The sequence below is a fragment of the Ammodytes marinus genome (genome assembly GCF_949987685.1).
Source record: "Ammodytes marinus genome assembly, chromosome: 1".
NCBI classification, from domain to species: Eukaryota; Metazoa; Chordata; class Actinopteri; order Uranoscopiformes; family Ammodytidae; genus Ammodytes; species Ammodytes marinus.
The window spans coordinates 11,959,203-11,980,507 of record NC_137230.1 but is presented as its reverse complement, the minus strand read 5'-3'; the positions used below and the strand labels follow the sequence as shown (position 1 = coordinate 11,980,507).

Here is a 21,305-nt window from a genome sequence, read left to right as displayed (position 1 = left end):
GTATTCAAGCTTCACCACCGACTGTTTCTGAAACGTTAATGGTAGCGAAGCAACCCTCATTTATATCTGTTTAGTACTGTGGACCTTTTGAGAGACGCCATGCGTACACTGCAGCACTGTACTGTGTATGTTTGAGTGAGTCCTCTTTGCATAGATAACTGTCTGCTTTACGTGTGTCACATTCCTCAGCTTATCAGTAGCAAGGCCACAAAAGCAAGGTTGTGGTGGGTGATGGTGAAAGTCAGCAATGTTGCCAGTAAATTACTGTTAACAGTGTTTTTCCCCAACAATAATTGTTATTAGTTGCCAGTTGGTAATGTTGTTGTTAATGGGCAAGAAAGGCAATAATAGGACTTGGTAACGTCACTAGTAGTCATGTGATGTCATGCCACACTGGTCTTCTATACGTGGGGCAGCAGCTGCTTATCTGGATTGCATTGTGGCCAACTTAAAGACTGGTTCCCAAAGGATGTCACCCTGTCCCTGAGGTGTGCACACAGACATGAGTTAGTACTAAACACAATGGAATGATTGAGGGTGTATGTGGAGAGCACCATGTCAAGAAGATGTTGTGTGGTAAGTTGAATGAGTATATGACTTAAGTGATTGGTGGAATATGTCCAATATCCTGAGAAGTAAACATCTTTTTCCGCACACAGACAGTAGATTATCTTTTACACACATCCAGCAGTCTGGTTTAGAACGAAATAATCTAAATAACATTGTCAATCATTTTGCCTAACAAAATGTGAGTGGAAAATTTCAGATTTTAGGTAAAATAGCTCCGCTTTGCTATCTGTCTGTGTTCATGGCTGCCTGGTTCAATGAAATAAGTGTAACAGCTCGTGTGGCAGTGGCTCTATGATCAGGGCTTTGCGGATCGATTTAAGTTCTTGTTGATGTACACTGTGTAGTATTTCAGTGTGTGCAATTTGATGATAGCTGTAATCTTGTACATGTTTGACAGAGGTGGCATTTGAAAGCAAAATGCAGTTATTGGTTGTAATTGTATATTTTAAAGAGTTTAAAGAGTGCACCATGATGCGTTGATATTGCCTGTGCACAGGAGCCAAATTGAAGAAGAAGAATGCGCCTATATGATAGTCACAAGTTCACAGCTGGAATACCATGTAGTCACATGCTGTAGAAAATAGAGGGCCTTTTAATCTAATGAGTGTAGAACATCATGTCCACGAGACCCAGGCAAAGCACCACGGTGTGTAGTGAGTGACGTTGCTGCTTGACTGTGGGTTAAGACAACAACCCCTGCTTAGCACTCAAGGGATGGCAACAGCAAGATTAGTAGAAGGACTAAAGAAGGTTCTCATATTTCCACTATAACTGTCTGCCTCTATTTGGTATATTAGAGCATCTACCCAGACCTGAATTCTACATGGTGTATTAACCCAGTTCAGTCTCGGCCTTCTGAAATCTCTAGACAAACCAAAAAGTAAAAGTTAAAATTTAAAAAAAGTATACCAAGTAACAAATGAATGTATTATCTCACCTAAGACACTAACTACAACACAAGACAAGAATGTACTGAAAATATAAATTGTGCAATCTTAACACAGATGACCCTTGTCGCTGTCTTAAACATCCACAGCTGGCCTTAATAGTAATTTGTAAAAACACTCTAATACTAGTAATATATTGTGAAGACATCAGCAGATTGAAGTGCAATAATATGGGTTGATAAGAGGACTTACTCTTGTTTGCTTTCCCCCACAACATGGTATGCCTGTCATCACCTGTTTCTCACCTATTCCTATTATGTCTGTGTCTTTTAAAGCACCTTTTGTTCATATTAGACAAGTGACTAGTGTTTATTTTCTTTACAATTCAATTTTCCGGGTCAAAAGTTCACCTTTGAGCAATTACTTAGCAGCTCCAGGCTGCTGGTTATGGTTCTAAAGCTTTGAAGGTAACGTGATGCCACAGGAAGAGGCTCATGGCAGACCAAGGGAGTATCTGGCTTCAGATGGTAAGAATAGCAGCAGCTGCCATTCTTTTTCCTTTGAAACAACAAAGCCTGTCTAACTGCACAGCCTTGTGTCAGAATGCTCCTGAATATTTAGTGATGCGGTATTTGTCTGGCCGAAAGGGGAAATGAACTGATGGCTAAGTAAGTTTTAAATTGGATTTGGGTGTTGTAAAATACTGAGCTGGTATTCAAATGTAGACACTTTGACTGCTCTATTGGTGATAGTGGTCCAAGTGCAGGCTCCTTCCATCTAGGGACTCAACAACTCCAGACCAGGACATCTCTATTCTCTCTATTTTAATTGTTGGTGTCTTTTAGAAGTAGACAAAAGATACAAATGAGCACAGGTCAACAAGCCAATCACAAGAAGTGATCCATTCAGATGATGTGTGCAGCTTGCTGAGTCTTGTGTGAGATTAAGTTAGTAACTCTCAAATTCTAGTGGCTGTAAGGAAATGACAGGTGTCATTTCAGGGCTCTAAATTACAGGCGACACACCATAAACGTATGTGTGTTAGTGTTAGCAACTGCAACAATAACAGTTAAGCAAATCCCAGTACACACGGGGGAAGAGATGTGGGACTCTGTATTTTTAGGCAAAGACGGATGGCAAAGACAAGCAATGTATCCATACTCCTTTGGGTAATTTATTAGAATCATGCTGTCCATCAAACCTGAATGTCTTTGGACTGTGGAAACCCATGTTGGTACCTTCCACATAGAGGGACTGCAATAACATAAACTAATCCAAATGTGTTAAACCTACAGTCTATTGAACACCAGCACATCCTTTAAGCCGTAGGCTATTGTGACTTTAAATACTGGACATGCAGGACACTTATTTGTAGAGTGCAACTGTCTGTGACCAATTCCAGTTTCCCCAATAGAATGCTTCCAATTGTGTTTCCTTTAACGACCAAAATGGTTGCCCTTTTGAGCCCTGCTTGGGATAATTTGATATATTGTGTCAAACGGAGAAGATGGTAAAGAGTGCCACCAAACAGTCACACAGGCCGTGATTGTGCATTCGGCTAACGAGGGAATAGATTGACCTTATCTTACTGCTCAGAATAGAGTCAAAGCGGTGGCTCACACTGTTGGTAGTGAGTGTGTATTCCATCAAGGATATTTATTTTAGGAGACTCTACAGGGTCCCTAACGACTCAAAACCTCACGTGTGAATTTAAATAGATTTTTAGAAACCAATCTTTTTCATTGGCTTGAAAATGATGGTGTTTTTTTATGTAGGTAAAGATGGTTCTTTTTAATGCACTGTTGATTCATCAGAACGTTTGAGGACAAGCTGCTTGTATCTCACTGAATGCACCGCAATGGAAGTAGGTCAAAGGCCCTATGGCTCCCAGACAATGTCTCAGGTCGCCATGACAGTTTTGAATATACATTTTACAGATACAAAAATGAATTATTTATTTGACTTCATTGCTTTTTTTCTGGTATGGTGGGTCCCCAGAAAACTGCAGCTAAATGTGATGGTCTCTCTATGAGTAAATAGTGCTTTACCGTCCCTCACACATGAAAAATAAAGCATGTCTTGTCTTAGGTAATTGGGCACGTGGGCCTGGTGATGCCTTGTGACTATATTTTTCTCTCCGTCTCTTATCGTCTTCCCCTGTCAATTGGTTGCCTAGAGACCCTGCAGTAGGATGCACAGAAATGGCAGTAAAAGGTCAGGCAAAACATTGGAGAAGTTAGTCATCTTCTGTGTGGAGGTGCGATTACATTAGAGAGTGTGGAATAGTGAGGGTGTCCACAAGCTCTCCACTAAGACATGTGTTCTTGCACTGATCCATTTCACACGGGTTGGTATGACTGTTTTATTGAAGTGGGGACCTACTGGTTGAAGAACTACAAGTTATTTAACAACGCTGAGTTATGTTAACCTAAAAAAAGTGTTTTTCCTGACGATCAAAAACTAACGACCTTTTGCTTTATTCTCTCTCTTTCTCTTCAGGTATGGCCTCACAAGTCTTGGTCTACCCACCAAACATTTATCAAACCCAGACAAGTGCCTTTAGTAGTGTGAAGAAACTCAAAGTCGAGCCCGGCAGCTGTGTGTACCATGAGAGGGCCCATCCGTGGACTTATCTGAACGGCAGAACCCTTGGCATCGTGCACCCGACGACCAATCGAGCCCGCTCGTTTGTGAGCCGAGACTCGGCGGTGGGCGCCAGAGGGCGTGGAAGACAACAGGAGTACCCGGTGCAGACGGTGGTGGTGGTGCGGGGCGTACAGAGACAACAGACTAGTAAAAGAGGGGACGCGGGGGTCGTCCAACCGCAGGGCAAGAAGAAGAAGAAGAAGAAGCAGCAGCAGCAGCAGCAGACAGACACAGCAAGTGGAGGCAGCAGTAGTGGAGCGGCAGGGGCAGGAGGAGGGGGAAGGGGAGAGGGCAGCAGTGGAGGAGGAGGCCAGGCAGGTGGACCGGAGGACGGCCAAGGAGAAGAAGAAGAAGAAGAGAACTGTGGAGGTTTGAACTGGGCCGACAGCTCTCAGCGATGCGGGCTGAAACGTAAAAGCGAGGAGCTGGATAACCGCGGGAGCAGCATGCAGATAGTGGAGGAACTGTCAATGATGCCTGCCATGTTGCAAACGACGACTGTGGGGAATGCCACCATGACTGCTGCGCCAGTGGCCGCGGGGGCCGGAGGAGGCCCCCCCATCAAAGGAGGTGCAGCAGGAGGGACGGGAGGAGGAGGGGATGGGGACTATCAGGTAGTACAGCACGAAGTCCTGTGTTCCATGAAGAATACTTATGAAGTGTTGGATTTCTTGGGACGTGGCACCTTTGGCCAGGTGGTGAAGTGCTGGAAGAGGGGTACGGGCGAGGTGGTGGCTGTGAAGATCCTAAAGAACCACCCTTCATACGCACGGCAGGGTCAAATTGAAGTGGGAATCCTGGCCCGTCTGAGTGGGGAGAATGCAGATGAGCACAACCTGGTGCGAGCCTTTGAATGCTTCCAGCACCGCAGCCACACCTGTCTGGTGTTTGAGATGCTGGAGCAGAACCTGTACGATTTCCTCAAGCAGAATAAGTTCAGCCCGCTGCCCCTGAAGGTGATCCGACCTGTGCTCCAGCAGGTAGCCACGGCTTTGAAAAAGCTCAAGAGCATGGGTCTGATTCATGCAGATCTAAAGCCGGAGAACATTATGTTGGTGGACCCAGTGAGGCAACCCTATAGGGTGAAGGTTATAGACTTTGGCTCCGCCAGTCACGTGTCCAAAGCAGTGTGCTCCACGTACCTCCAGTCTCGGTACTATAGGTGAGTACAAAAAAATTAGAGATTTTTTTTTAAACTTTTTTGGACAAAACAGGTTTGAGTTCAGTACATTTCAAACTAATTTCAGATCTCTGTTGGTGTCCAGACCACCAGTCAGGTTTAAAAAATGTCCTTCCTCTAGCTACACAAAGAAATGTCTCCCATACTGCACAACATCCTGCCTATTTTGGAGCCACATACCACACTCTGAAAAAATGTGACCCTGTAGTGTTTACTAGCCGGACTACACGACTTCACTTCCCCACTGCCTGGGAAAGGAAATTGTGTTCTGTAAGACTTTTAAAAAAAAATAGGGAGAAAATGTATGTTTAATTGACTATCCGGTATTTTTTAAATTATGGGCAAAGATGTTTTTGTCTCAGGAGTTGAAAGGATGTACAGTGATTATGTTATGATTTAAAAAAGAAATGGATAGGCAATGGACACTGAGACATGGCTTACACTAAGTCAAAAAGGTTGGGGAGAGAAATAACTGAATGTTGTTCCAAACATAAGATTCACGCATAGTCCTGAAATGGAATGGTTAACTGTTTTGTAAGAGGCAGGAGTTACCACACTGTTTGGTTCGTACCTTTCCTTGGTTTGCATAGAGACTTTAAAGTGATAAGATATGAAGCAAGCCATTTTCCATTTAATGCAAGTCATTTACATGCAATTTGGTCGGCATGCCTGCGTGTTTTATAAACAGTACACTTTTTCCCATTAACTAGGTGTGGAGATGTCAATTTTCTCTTGCTGATATCTTGGATAAATGATATTGCCATTTATGTTGAGTTAAACTAAAAAAACAAAGCCATGAAATTAGATTTAAAGCTCATCATGGCAATTGGTGCACATGTATGCATAACGGCCCCCACACACATCCTACCTCTACTGCGCGTCTACCTCGCGTCTGTGTCTGACTTTTTGTCACTGACCGTGTAATCAACCTAGAGCGAGCACACATCCAACCTCAGACGCACTGCTGATGCACGTCGGAGGCACGTCTGCAGCGACGCTCCCCTTTACCTCAGGAGGCTCGCCTATTTTTTTCTGAGAGCCGCGCGTCTCTCTCGGGTCTCTGTGCTTTAACTGATAGAGAAATACTCTGTTGACAGTCATACCAGCAGCATTCACTCTAGTTACACGATTTCCCGGTGTGTTTCTTTCAAAATAAAACATCCCTCAGTCGTATACGCAAATAATCCCTTTATTTCACGATTTAATTGTGCAATCGGCTGTTGGCGCAACTGGTCTATCTATTTCCTCTTGAGTGCTTTTATTATGAAGGGGCAGAACGTAAGTGTCAGCCGTGTAAATGTGTCTGACTAAAAGTTTGATGTTGTGAGCGCTAGAATAAAGTGCAGTTCAGTGAATGGAGTTCCCGTATCTTTATTTCTACAATGACAATGTAGGACACACTATACAACCTCGGTTACAATGTGAACGAGAATAATCAAAGGGAAACAACAGAAAAAGACAGTGATTTTGAAGCAGCGCTGCAGCAGCAGCAGCTGCTGAGACGTTCCATGTGTGTCCGAGAAAAGTCCGAGAGACGCAGCAGTAAGGTTATATTACAACATAATTTGATCTACCATGGACCTTTCTCAAGGCACAAGGAAGGACAGTTTCCCAGGTTACATACAGTTATACAATATACCTGCGTTGTGCTCTCCTGCTGCTAGTGGCCGACACAGCAAAAATGGTGAAGAAATGGTTTGCGGACAAACACATTAACGTTTTACAGTGGCCAAGCCAGAGTCCTGACTTGAATCCAATTGAGAATATGTGGAGGGAACTAAAGATCAGGGTGATGGCAAGAAGACCCTCCAACCTGAAAGAGTTGGAGCTCATTGCCAAAGATGAATGGGCAAAAATACCAGTGGAGAGATGCCAAAAGCTGGCCAGCCATTATAGGAAGCGTTTGATTACTGTAATAGCCAATAAAGGCTTTTCTATTGACTATTGAGAAGGGTATGAATAATTTTGGACATGCCACTTTTTGTTCAAATGTTAATAAAAGCTGAATATTTTTTTTCCCACAATGATGCCCCTTGTACATCCTCTTATTATCTTGTGGGAGAAGCCTGTATCATTTACAATCAAGAAAAAGCTTGCTGGTTTCATAAAAGTAACTTTAAAGGTGCAGTGTGTAATATGACATCATCAAGTAAGTTCTAGAAAGTTCTAGAATGCAACGCTCCCTGGGTAACCCCACCCCTTTCGAATAATAACAGGAGCTACAGTGGCCTTCAAGGACAAGAACAATTCTAAATCTCAAACAATGCACCTGATGACATTCCAACTATGACACTTCCAAAATGGAGGTGACAAGGCCTTGGTCCAAAGTATGGAGAAATATGGACATATATGAGACCCTTCCTAAGGAAAACAATTATAATTCTAAAAAATAAATACAGCTATTATGCTCTAAATTAAACGTACTTATGGATATTATAATTATTTTCTACAAAATCTGCCAGGAAATAAAACCCAAAATTCTACACACTGTAGGTTTAAGTCAAAATTTGCCAGGGGTATGAATAATTTCAGTTTTGACTGTATTTGAAGTCTATTTGCATACATTCTATCTACACAAGCAACTAGACTATTTATGATTCTAATTTGCATTACTATGGACAGAGTGTATGCTACATTATAGAAGAGAAGAGTGTTGGTGTTCTGCATGACTCCATGTGCACAGTGGAATGGGCATACAATAACACGTTTTAAAACTGACTGCAAAGTGATAGAAATGGAGAACTTAACACTAATGTTTAAGCGTCTTTGAGTTTCTAGAAAAGAGCTTTATAAATCTAATAATTTTTACTATTATTATTAATACCAGTCAGAGATGGAGTAATGGTGCTAAACAGCTCAATTGCAATGATGGTGATTAACACTGGTGGCACCGATCCATCCTGACAAAGTTTGACAAAGGGGGAAAGCGGCTCTTCCTACCATGCCAGTAGGCTTCCTCTAATAAGTGTAATGTAAACTCTGTCCCTTTTGTCCCTAACCCTCCCACATGGCAAGCGCCTCACTCTCAAGTCATTAACTTATTTATTCTTGGAGTTGTGCTGTCTAAATGTAACAAATGTAAAACAACACTGGTACATTAACTTCATAATGTCATCATCAAATATTTTTACGTGTCAATAATGGGCCTCAGGGAGACCATATTTTATCTTTTGCTTTACTCTTTCCTTTGTAATGGAAACGCAGACTTATTGCGCTGATGGAGCATTTCCAAATTTAGCAAATATGAAAGCTGTGAGACAACTTTGCAATCTCTTACGGCTTAACACCCTTTTGGCAAGATCATCTGAAAAAAAGTTGAGATCTACTCAAATGGAGAAATTAAGTCAATCGATTTTTGTGGATTGAGTGTTGTTACCTTTTTTTTTCTTTAATGTTGCAAATAAGTGAGCAGGATTTATGAGCCACATTCATGTTAGCTGAATTAGCTGTGTTATAGTGAATGGCAATTGCTCGGCATTTGAATAATTCTTCCTGCCTGCACACTGAATCAGTGAATCAGTATGCTGCTCCACAGGGAATTCAAATGCTGACTATTAGACTAGATGCAAATGGCTGATTTGGTGTGTCTGGAAATTTGCATTTTCTGTAGCTTTTCTCACCGAAGTGAGACGGTAGTACTTGCTGTACTTTTGTTGGGGAAGGAAGTGAACAGACTAGTGGCTTCAACCTCAAGCTTTGGTGACCAGTAGTTTCTCACAGGTCTTGCACGGTTTTATATTTGATACAATATAAAGAGTTGAAGACCGTTACTGACTTGACAGTCCCCCTTGTGTCAGAGAATCAAAGTCAGTGAAAAATGTTCTTCCCTGTTCCTTGCATTTAGTTAAAGTTAAGTTAAAAAACAAATGAGTTATTAAAAAAAAAATTCACCTATCACTGTTTTTTGTAGCGTTATGTGGAGCTTTAATCTGCATTTTTTCAATAACTATGTATATGTTATATTATACAATGACACTTGTCATATACTTTGAACGGATGGGACTTCAGCATGTAATATTAGAACTAGATATTTTGATATATTTTTCTTCGGATTCTCCTGTCAGGGCAAAGATGAATGATTAGCAAACCTAAATAAATAAAAAGTTTTCTGTAAAAATGCTGTTTCTCTGCAGCTTGTACCCCCTGACTTACAGGAGTATGCAAAACACACTGAGGGAACAGCGTTGCTGAGCTAAGAGTGAAGGCTTGCCTAAAATAGCTCATGGGATGCCGGCCAGTGGGCTTTGACTTCTATAGATGGTGAAGCACATAGGCAGCCAGCATGAAGTAAGGACAGCTTGAAATACTAGAGAGCTCTCACTTACTTGGTCAAGGTCAACCAGCTCTAACGTCAGCTGTTTTGATTTTCGAATGTCCATTTGTGTTTGTCTGTGTGCAGCACTACATATTTGTTGGCAAGGATTCTAAAGTGGCTAGCCCATTAAATCTATCAAACCAATAATTTTGACAAATACACCATCCGCTGCTACAATTTACAAGCATTTGGCCTGAGGTTGCACGTAATTTGCCCCCCCTGGTTTGCACAGTCAGTTGATTGGAACTCTCCAAGCTAAATTGTCTAGTGGCCATTTTTATACCATTAGATACTTGTAGTACTTGAAAACAAAACCTTTTTTTGTTTCTTTCTCCACAATATATTTTTTGCATTTGTTTCCCTTTTTCGCAACACACATAAACAACTTCCTTCCAAAAACCCTGTATCTTCAAACATTCCCTCAAGCAATGGTACAGTCCCCTTCTCATCTACACATTTGGAACACACAGGGATATTAGAAGAGATATGATGGAGCTTGACGGGAGTCATGTTCTCATCAGCCACTTATATTGTAGTAGCTTAAATCAGGTATTATGGTTTGTTTTTGTGCCTTTAAACAAGCTTTATTCCAGTCTACCTTTTCTATCTTCTTTTATGTCTATTTTCCAAGTGTGTACTTAATCTAGTGCTGATTCAGTATGAAAACAAAACCTTTTTTCTTTATTTAACTGTTTAGTTGGATCTTGTTTTGTCAAACCCTCAAACAGAAACCTAGGTGTAATATTTGTCAGTGACCTACCTTTTGGGAAAACAATCAACAATCTGTTCAGTAATGTTTTTGGAACTAAGGAACATCTAACATATGTAGGCATTTTCTCTCTTGACTTGGATTTTCAAGTAGGTCACAAATGGTTAATTTTTGTAATTCATTGTATTCAGGGCTAAGCCCTACTATCTCACGCCTGTAGCTAAAGCCCAGTTCAGACCAAAGATTCGCCTTGCAACTGCTTGCAACTGCAACTCCTTGCGACGAGACGGCTGAGACGTTCTAAAACTGGACCTTGCGATTTGACATGTTGAATCTTCTGCGACGCCTTGCAACGGCTTGCAACGCGCTGCAACGAGCAGTTCACACTGCTGCGATTTATCCCCCGCGACGTTCTAAAACCGTCTCGTCGCAAGCAGTTGCAAGGCAAATCTTTGGTCTGAACTGGGCTTTATGCTGCTGGCTAGCTCTTAACAAAAGCTAGAAGAGAAGATCCAAGAAGATCGCATCAGTCCTGTTTTATCATCTGTTCACTGGTTAACAGCAAGTTTTTTTAAGGTTTCATTTTAACACTTTATTTAGCGTAGGCAACTTCATCTAAAGTAATACTTGAGATAACCTACGGTTGACCAACCTTTATGTAGTTCATTCCGCACAATTGCATTAAGAAAACTGGATAATGTTTTCCCTGAAAAAGTAGGTCCGGTATTTTTACACAAAGAGCAAGTAACCCCCCAATCGTTTTCAAAACATATTTTGTGTGTGTGGGAACTTGTTAGCTGGGCACATCAGCGTCTCCCCTTTCATTAACTGCGTAATTCTTTGGGTTAGTGGGTTATGAGTGTGTCCCGGTATTTATATGGCCAAAGCATCTTGTAATCTGTCTGAAAGAAAGCACATAAAATGTATGATTTAGGTTAGTTCCCATGGTATTGTTTTTTTGTAACGTCTTGTATTTAATTAACAAGATGTGCTCAATTGGGTTCAGTCCACTTTAATGCTTTTTCAAAATCAGTATCCCAAATGATGTGTGTCTGTAGTAGACTACACATTTTTAAATACATTGTTTTTGAAATAGAAGCAATCCTTTAAGGTTTACAAACTCACATACTCAAGACTCATTACTGATCTCTACAATCCAACTCTAAGTCCCAATTGATGTCACATGCCCATTGCTAGGCCAATCTGACATACACTACTTCATATTTTCAGCAACAAATGCCTTTGCTGGTGTTCTGCCAATGACCACGTGCAATATCATGTCGTTATGAACAACAAAAGCTGCTGCTTCAAAGCAGTTAAGGGATCTCTTTATGACAGGGCATTTTGGCTGCCCTGCTGCAATTTCGTTGTTTTATTACCTTTTTTGCGTGGAAACTTAACTTGGTGAGCATGTTCCAGCATGTTATAGTATAACTATTGTTTTAATAGTCCTGCAGCATGAGTTAAATAGTTGGTAGTAGTTCAAACACGTAAACCAAGGACATTAAAACTGAGTGCCTCAAATCCCCAGATCAACTTTGTATTCCAGAAAGTCTGTTAGTCCTTCCTTGTTTTTGTTTTTATAAATGTAGGGCTTTGGGAGGAGATTTCCGTTATGTGCTTGTGAGAATTTACCTTTCAAATAGCATCCTTCATAGTGAAGGCCATGCAGTTGGCAACTACAAGCAGATATAAGTTGTCAAGATTTGAAACTGCCAGGAACTTGCTCCTCTTAGTATACTATTGTAAATATTGGGCCTAAAATAGATTTCATTTGATAACAAGCTGGTGGTTGTCTATCTTAAGCATAACCGTAATGATGCTTTAATAAATGAGTTTCCTCTTAAAATTACAAAATGATGTACATAAAATATGTAAAGCTTAAAAAAACAATTGGTTCCAATTGAACTGGATCTGCTACATATCAGTTTGAGTGTCATGACTCATGCCTTGCTTGTATGTGTAGCTCCATGTCAGCATGTCTGTAAAAACCTGTGTTAGACCATGTACCCTTCTTAATCTAAGGTCTGGGCCGATCAGAGTGCAAAGCTACCTCAGCCTTTGCTACGCGGCCTCTGTGTTCCACTGAATAATGCAGAGTGCTGTGAGAGTGTGTGTGGTAGTACAGTTCATGGAGGAGATGTGGCGTAGCGGTAAAAAGTCCATTCTTCCGTCATTTAGTCAGCATTGTTGTCAGTTTGTCTTTGGGGCTCAGCTTATGACTAGTGTTGCCCAGAGCTGTTTTATTGATCAGAACAAACTTACCCCCTCTTTACTTGAAGCCACCCTTATTTGTTGTTCTCTGTGTGAGCTGGTAGGGTGCCACTTTATACCGGGTTCCTCCCAGGGAGGAGGACTATTTCTGTAGTGTGATATAATGGCCATGAATAAGAAATAGAGAGAGAGATAATTTCTCTGCTCTGCCATGGCACCAATAATTAGAGTTGGTGAGCACCCTTTTTCCAGGTGAGTTACAAATCTGATACAACCCCCCCCCCCCACACACACACACACACACACACACCCACAAAAACACTTACCAGACCTCTTATATAAAACACTTCCTCTTTTTAAGATGGCAAACTAGCATATTGCCTTAAATGAGAATAAAATGTCATATCAATTTAGTGTCAGTGCAGGAGAAAACATTATGGAGATATGGTGTGGTATATTTAGCCTAGCTTTTCTCAAATGCAGTAAGAAAAGGGAACAGTAAGCAACTAGGTAAAAGTACATTTTGCAGCAGCTGCATTCATGTTTGAATGGACGTGGTATTAATGCTAGCCAGCAAGCCCGCCTGCACCAATATAGCCATAAGACGAATGGGGTTTTGAACAATGTTACGACTGTGTGCAAAACTAGTAACCTCCATTTGAGGAGAGGAATATTGGCATACAAGTGGTGCTGTATATATATATTTTTTGTTAAGCTTTTACCCTTTTTAATAAGTTTCTTGTTAAAGCCTATTTCTGTTGTGCCAAAGCGATCGATGACACAATTGAACTAAGCATACTCAAAATTAGAAAAATGTTCACGTAAAAATGCAGCCTAGGTTAAGGAGACATATTTGAACGTTTATCCCACGCCCTGGTTTAGTATATCGGCATACAAGAACCATCTTGTTTCCAATGTTTGAGGAGTTCTTCCGAAAACCTCCTGGGTCAACAATTTAGTGCACTCGTACACTGTGTGATCTGGAGTGTGGCCATGCATCATGCTTGTGTTGCTTCCAGTAACTTTAACATTGCTGTGCGTGTGTGTGCCTGCCATGGCCTCTTCGTGGATTGGAGACAGACTGAAGGCGGAAAAGAAGAGCTCGATGGAGGAAGGAAAGCAGCTGTTTGAGGTTGAAGGAGCAAACCCTTGAACTTGTTGACCAGGGACAGACTTGTTTTCATTGGTCGAAGCCTAATCCACAAAGGAGCAGTAAAATGTAGTGCAAGGTTCCAGGCTGTGTGAGGAGAACCTAATCTAACCATTGCTCCTGCCCGTTGTGGCTGAATATCCTTCAGTGGTCAAAGGCTACACTTGGCACGGTTGAGTGTCAGTTCTAGGCCTGCTGCTCAGCATTGTGCAAAAGGGATTTGTTAGTGATGCATTGTGTCAGCTTAAATCTATTGAATAACATCATTAAAAGCACAAGTAATCGAAAAGGTTTTTGACAAGATTCCAGTGACTTATTTTTCAGCAGGTTGATCTTATCTTAAACTTTATGGCATAGAGTGAGAGAAAGGTTGAACCTCTATGTGAGCAGTGAATGGAGAATTGTTTTGAAAAAAGGCCTGACAATGGTGCAAGCAGGAGCAGAAAGCTCTTTGAAGTTGGGAGTTTTAAATTTTGACAACACAGGATGTTCTATAGAAACCTTTGAAGAACTCATATCTCACTCATAGTCATTCATTCACAACCTTTGAACAGCGGGGGTAGCATCACAGTCAACAGACGTGCTGACCTGCATCTGAGGACTTTTTTTCTTCTTCATATTTGTACAAAGATACATCTGAAGCACATAAAAGCAAAACAAGCTGAGTTACTTTGTAAGGTGTAGCTTAAAGGCCTCATGTCATTGCATATGATAATTGCAGTTTTGTCTCTGTATTAAACTGGATCCTCATTTTTAAGGTGGAGTCAGCGATTCTGTAGCATGCTTGTTGTTGTAAAAAGAGAAATTTGGATCAAAATCAGTGAATATCTCCTCACGATCCGCTACCTGTCTGGACTGTGTGTATGCTGAAAAAGAAAAGAAAAATCCACTGTTAAAACACAGCCTAGCAGGCTCTAAACGGGCATGTTGCTAGCTACAATCACCCCCCTTTGTTAACATACCCTTTGTTTATACCAGTTTACAGAGCCTAGGTTGCATTAACACTGCAGTTTTATACAGCGCACACACAGTACAGACATAGCAGATTGTAAGGAGATTCACTGAGTTTGACAAAGTGATTTTGACAGCAAGCATTCTCCAGAATCGCTGACTGCACCTCTAATCGATTGCACAATTGATCTAAAAGGTGCTCCATCCAGGTGCTTTTTGCTGTCATCTGAGTTTGTGCTTGTGTTGTTCACCTATTCATTCATCGTCCAAAGCCACTTATTCCATCCTGATGCATGGGACAGGAGGGAGCCTGCATGCACTCAGGCAAAAGGCAGGATACTAGTCAGGTCCATCTGTGTTGTACCTGTCCGTTGGCGTTTTCCCTGGAGCCCTTGCACGTGGCAGTGAACAGTCACGAGGATTCGACCCCCACTAGCATTCAATGCCCCCTCCCAAGGATTCAATGCCCCCCCCCAGCTAGTAAGTTATATCCTCAGGATGGAAAATAGATTTGGTTTCATGGGAGGGCGGGGAGGCTTGAGTGACTTTGATTAGGATCGAGCTGTGCAACCATGGCAACTCGTCACCACTCATCACCAAGTTACTTTTTGATAATGTTTCAAGTCCTGTGCTTGAGACTAGCACAGGCCTCATAAGGGCCAATTTGTAATAAGCTGTGTCTTCATTTTTTTTTCAGTTGTGTTTTTGTCTTGTTTGATTGACTGTTTTGTAGTAGAGTATGCTTTTTTTTGGTTTGTTTTTGTTTTTTGAATTGCCCTCAACTGATGTCCCCCCCCCTTACATTTACCCTTTGAACAGTAAGATTAAATTAACTTGAGTGTTAATTATTTCCTGAAATCCTCATGCTAAAATAGTCTGTTAATCCACATTTTAAAGTTTCTAAAAAATCTAAGTATTATTTATTAATTTATGTAAATGAAAATGTGTGATGAGTTTTCTTCCCTTTTTCTTGATCTTCGTCTTGGTTATTTTCCTTAAAATAGAAACCTTTTGGTTTGTAATATTGCAAGTAGCTAACCTTATACTGGCATCACTATTTTGCTTGATGTAGTTATTCCTGGTTATTATATATATTTTTTTATGCAGCCCAGGGAAATCTTTAAAAAAAAAAACGTTTCTAAGAGATGAAGTAGGCAGCCCTCATTTTCTATCCCATGGATCAGAGTACTGTAGCCCTGACAAGCTCTGGGCACACATTGAATTGGCAGAGCTGGTAGACTGCCAGACTCAAGAGGTTGAATAGAGGCTGCTGATGGACTTGTACTGGCTGTTGCAGGGGGGCAGGAGGACTGTCACTTTTTGTTTACTGGGTAGGCTCCAATACTAGACTAGTCCAATGATGCCTTTTAGTGCTACTCAAGCTGATTCTAATACTGATCAGCCTTACTGTACACTTGTAATAGCCTTGTGTTCTGATGAATATATTGGTGTGTTGATATGTAGGGTCTCTCTCCTCACTCCACTGGGGAAAACCTGTTCCTTATAAATAGGACATGCCTTTGGGTCAGAAATGGTTGGCATAACTGCCCGACTGGTTTTCCGGTGCCATGGTGCCTATTGCACCAGCTGTTGTGTGCATTTGTTTCGACCATGGGATAATTTTGACTAAAACTTATTTTAGCTGGTCTTAAGTTTGCTGTTGCTAGCCATATGTCATATCCACCCAGTTCCATATGGCTCCAAAGACATCATATGGTTATTCTTTGCTGGTACCCGTTTTAGATGGTGTTAAGTATGAAAGCATTGAATTGCCTTAGTTGGTATGTCCATCTTTATGATTCGGTAGGATGTCACTTGAGCTAGTCTTCTCAAAATGTCATCCTTGTTCTTTAGAATATTCTAATCCTCTGTATTCATGTTGGTCTGCTTTTAATAGTTTGTTCTCTGAACGGAAATACAACTATATGTCTGTTACTCAGGAAGTTTCTACAGTTTCCCTCTTACACATTTTTATAATGCTGAGTTATTATGAGAAATGCTATCATGGTTTATTTATTTGTATATTTATGTTGAATCATACCGAGAACTTTTGTTGCATTAAATTAGGGAAGTTAGTAGAATGTTACTCCACGTACATCATTCATCCTATCCCTTATTTGATCTGATTGAAACAGTTTGATTGTTACTCTTAAGACTCCTGCGAAGAAATACTTGTATCTTAAAAGAAAAAAAACCCCCGACCCCATCATGCTTTTCAGTGCACTGTCACAGTTTATAGGCTTTGCTGTGTATCCTAAACACAGCGTTCTTGACAGTTATCAGGGCGTCTTACCTCTATTGCTGCTGACAGGCCTGCGTCATCACCACTGGCCTTCCCTGTGACATGGTATTACAGTGCTATTATGGTGTTGCTCGATGTAACACTGAGCCAGCACGTAGGCTAAGCAAGTAGTGACTGTGCTTCCTTCTTCCTATCAGCCTAGAGCAGATACAACAGCCTGTCAAATGGCTGTTCCTGGCTGGCCTGACTGACCTGCTAACCTACTGACTGTTGGTGGCTCCAGTGCACGTACAACACTGACTGGCCCACGAGTTACTTGGCAGCATAACACACATGAATCCCATCACATTAGTAATGCCGGATAAAATCAGACAATTATATCATGCTTCAATATTGAGAACATGTCTTTTAATCTGTACAGCACACACAACTGTTATCCTTCACTGTATCGGATTGGTATAAAGATGAGTGTTTATGCATCAAAGACATTTTTATTTTTATGTTTTTCTTTTCTTCCGAAAAACTGGTGTTTGTTTAACAAAAGCATTTACATTGTTGTAACGATGGCAGCAAAACATTTTTATCTGTACCTTTGTTTCACATCACATGTACAGTTATTGTGTGGCCTTCTTTGACTAACAGTTGTGTTTTTTGGTCTGTTCCACAGGGCTCCAGAGATTATTTTGGGATTGCCGTTTTGTGAAGCCATAGACATGTGGTCCCTGGGCTGTGTGATAGCTGAACTCTTTCTGGGCTGGCCCCTTTACCCCGGGGCCCTGGAGTACGACCAGGTATACACATCATCTACTCACCACCACCACTCACTGTTTAGCTGTCTTTGGCACATCATTTCTGAGGTAGTTTGTTCTGCCTTTCTTTCCCTGCAGTTCATACCAGCCTCTCCTACTCGCAGTTTCCTCTTCTCTGACTCAGTCTCTCCTCTCTTTACCATCCCCACATGGAAACAGATTTTTCTCTATTTATGCGCATTATACCCTTTCTACAGCCTTTTCTACCACATGTTAACCCCCTATCAGACACACTCATCCATTCACAGCCCATGTGGCTGTCTAGGCATCATTACACCATCTGTTTTGACCAAACTGGTCTCCTCTATGTCCAACTTTGCTTCTGTCTCCTCTTCTATTTCCGTCTTGTCCCCTTCACTCTCCAATCAAGGCAAAGCACATGCAGTGGGTGCACTGTGTTTGTTTGTCAATCCAGCTTTCTATTACATTGCTTGCCTTCAGGATACTGACTCAGCCATGGCTCCCACTTTAAAAATTTTGCTGGCTACGTAATCCATGGCTACATTAGCCTAAATCTCCCATAAGAAGCGTTGCAAAAAGGATTCTGTCGGCAAGAGAAGCTGACAAAGCCTTAAAAAAGGCAGACAAGAGACATTCAGCAGCAGAGTTTAGGACAGATGGCTTGAAGCAAGGACAAGAATGCAACAATGTCACAGTATGTGCAGTTGGAAAAATCTGTTATTTTAATCTGGGTGAGATCTGGGGCCCAATGCTGTCTTTAAGTGTAGTGAAGGTTGGCATGGATACGAGGGAGAGGAAACTTTTAAGGTTTAGGAAAAGAAAAACCTCTGTGCATAATTACACATGGGGGAAAAAAGTGACGGTTATAGATTGTTTGAATGAAGAAAGAGACTGAGGGCTCAAGTGACTTACAGTAACAAATGAGTGCAGTATTTTACTGGATCCACGGTGACGTAGCAACCCTGAGGACTGTGTCAGCCGGCGCCTGTGACAGTGAGCAGAAAGGCATATTCTTTTGATGAATTGTATTTCTATTAGGAGCTGTACGATGCCTTACCCCGCCCTGTGGAGAGCTAGCAGTCTGTCTGCCCATGGACTAGACTGATCAGGGCTTATGTTGAGCTTCCCCCCCCCCCCCCCCTCTTATCCACCTCGAACCCTATCTACCCAAAGCCTGCCAACAGAGCATCAGTCAGATCCTACCCTGTCCCATGCAGCACCCTACATTTCAGCCTTCGGGTCCCAATTGCACATTGCACTCATACCAAAGTATTTTTATGGCCCCGGCATCATTTTTCACTCAACCCGGGACCGAGAGGAGAGAGATAACTCAACACCTCCGAAAGAGATTTTTGACTTGAGCGCCGCAACCGCCGGTCTAAATATGATAAATCTGTTTTTGCACGAACCAGTCAGCATGTCGAAAAGCTGCTTTAGAGTTATGGGGGGGGGGGGGGGGGGGTTTGGGTTGGATGGAATACATTTGGGATAGATAGCAAGTGTGAGAGACAATGAAATAAAAAGCAAGATACCGGCTGAGAAGGAACCCGTGGAATGTAGTATGTGAGATAGAGATCAAAACCTGCTCTGCGTAAATGGGGGACTGAATTCAAATCTAAATACTGCACAAACACTGGCATGGTTCATCATAACCCATGGCACAGGGCTTGTACAATTATATGCTCGGTAAAATGGTTTGGACAGTCGCTGGCCTGCCCGGGCAAGATTGTGTGATTATTTTTAACTTCTGCAGGTCAGCTGTTTATAGAATTGTTATAAATACAGCAGTTTTTAGGTTAAAATCACCAATAAAAGCTAACTATTCCGGGGGCGCCCTTAGCTCAGTTGGTAGGGCGTCCCCCCCATAGGCCTCGGCCAGCAGCGGACCCGGGTTCGATTCCAGCCCGCGGTCGTTCTCTGCATGTCACTCCCCTCTCTGCCCCATTTCAACTCTGTCTCTACACTATCAATAAAGCATAAAAATGCCATAAAAATATCTTAAAAAAATAAAATAAAAAGCAAACTATTCCACTTGGAATTCCTACTCCTTCCACATTCTTTCAGCTGCAGACTTCAACTCCAGTATCTGCTTAGTTTTATATCATGCATATGTGTGATATATCATCATGGGCCGCGCAGAACACTGACTAGCATAGGGTTTGAGTTATTCATGGGGAGAAACTATAGATTCCTCGCACCTTATGTTAGCGTATAGTATTGTCTGCTTACTTAAAATACCTGCTGTGAATTCTGAGCTGTGCACTGTTCCATGGGATGACTGGACTGGCTATCCCCACTCGTTTTAGCTGGAGGGTTATGTATTAAGTCGTGAGCATGTTGAAGGGTTTCCCTCTACTAGCACCAGAGCCTCTATGAAATGTTTGAATATTTATTTTCTGTGGCTGAGCTGTGCTTTTTCACATCCACTGTCCCTCTCTGTCATGGAATGGCCCATTGAATTGCATGGGGGGAACCAGCCAGTTCTGGAGCAATAGGACAAATAAACAAAAATGTGCTGACTTTTTTTTATTTTGGTTACGGGTACTTTCTGGAAGCTTTAATCTCACAATGGATCAGATAGACAATTGACGTTCTTTTAAATATCAGAATGTGTCCAATCATTTGACGAATATGGCATTCCATAAAGAACACAAATTCCTCTTGATTCTCTATTAGTGGCAGACAATGTGATGGGGCATGTTGTAGATTTACAGTAAGAAGTCAAACGATTCACGATATGGAAATTAACATTATTTCTGTTTAAAACGTGTTTGATGATCAGTTATTGGCTCCTAAAAAAGAACTTAAAAATAGAAAAACTTGTAAATTTCTGTAGCTTAAAATAAATAGCCAGCTTGACAGTATGTCAGCAAACAGCTCGGCAGCTGACTGCTGGTGTGAGGTGTCATCCAGGGGCCACAGGGTGATATTTGGCTGGAGACCCCCCCCCCCCCCCCTCCTCCCACTCCCCCTTCTTCCCCCTTTTCTTCTTCTTATCTTTCTAAAGCGGGTCTTGTTCCATGCCACCAAGCATATTGTATTTATAACTCCGGGTCCTCCCCCGGGGGCCCCCTCTCCTCACCTCATCCCCCCTAGTCACACCACCACCGTTGACTTGACTCACACAGCAGAAGACTGCTCAAGCCTTTGGTGGGACAAATGCCATCATTGCTGAATCATGGTGTTAATGTCTCATTATGAGTCTATGATTATCCCACGTGCTGTAGTCTTCTTGGGTATTCATTAAATTTTTTTTTATTCATGATGGAGACAATGCTCATTCATTGATGGACAGGATTCTGTAAATAAGCCAGAGTTAGCCGTGTGTGCTAATTTTCATCTGTTGTCCCCAACAAGTTCTTAAAACAGGCAACCTGTAATAAAAATAAAGGCAAAAAATAATAAAAACCCAAATAACCAGGTACATTTATCCACAAGCAAGCTGGATCCCAGACCATCACAGTTCAAACCTATCAGACCGACAGCACAACACAGCTATAGTTACACATTACAAACAACAGAGCAAACCACAACAACCAATGTTAAAACAGACAGGAAGAACACAATGATAAAGTCAGTGCAATGCAGATCTAGTTCACAATGAAACACACACACACATACATTTGTATGTATGTGAAGTGCAGCGCCAGGAATCGGGGGCATGATTACAC

The 21,305-nt window shown here is 41.7% G+C and overlaps 1 protein-coding gene across 1 annotated transcript in view; it reads left to right on the top strand.

Annotated features, from left to right (window-relative positions):
- Positions 1–21,305, top strand: part of hipk3b (homeodomain interacting protein kinase 3b) — a 35,341-nt gene that overhangs the window by 2,069 nt on the left and 11,967 nt on the right. Inside the window, 2 exon segments of the mRNA XM_080025759.1 lie at positions 3,957–5,265; positions 17,532–17,655. Coding sequence (XP_079881885.1) covers positions 3,957–5,265; positions 17,532–17,655 — 1,433 coding nt within the window.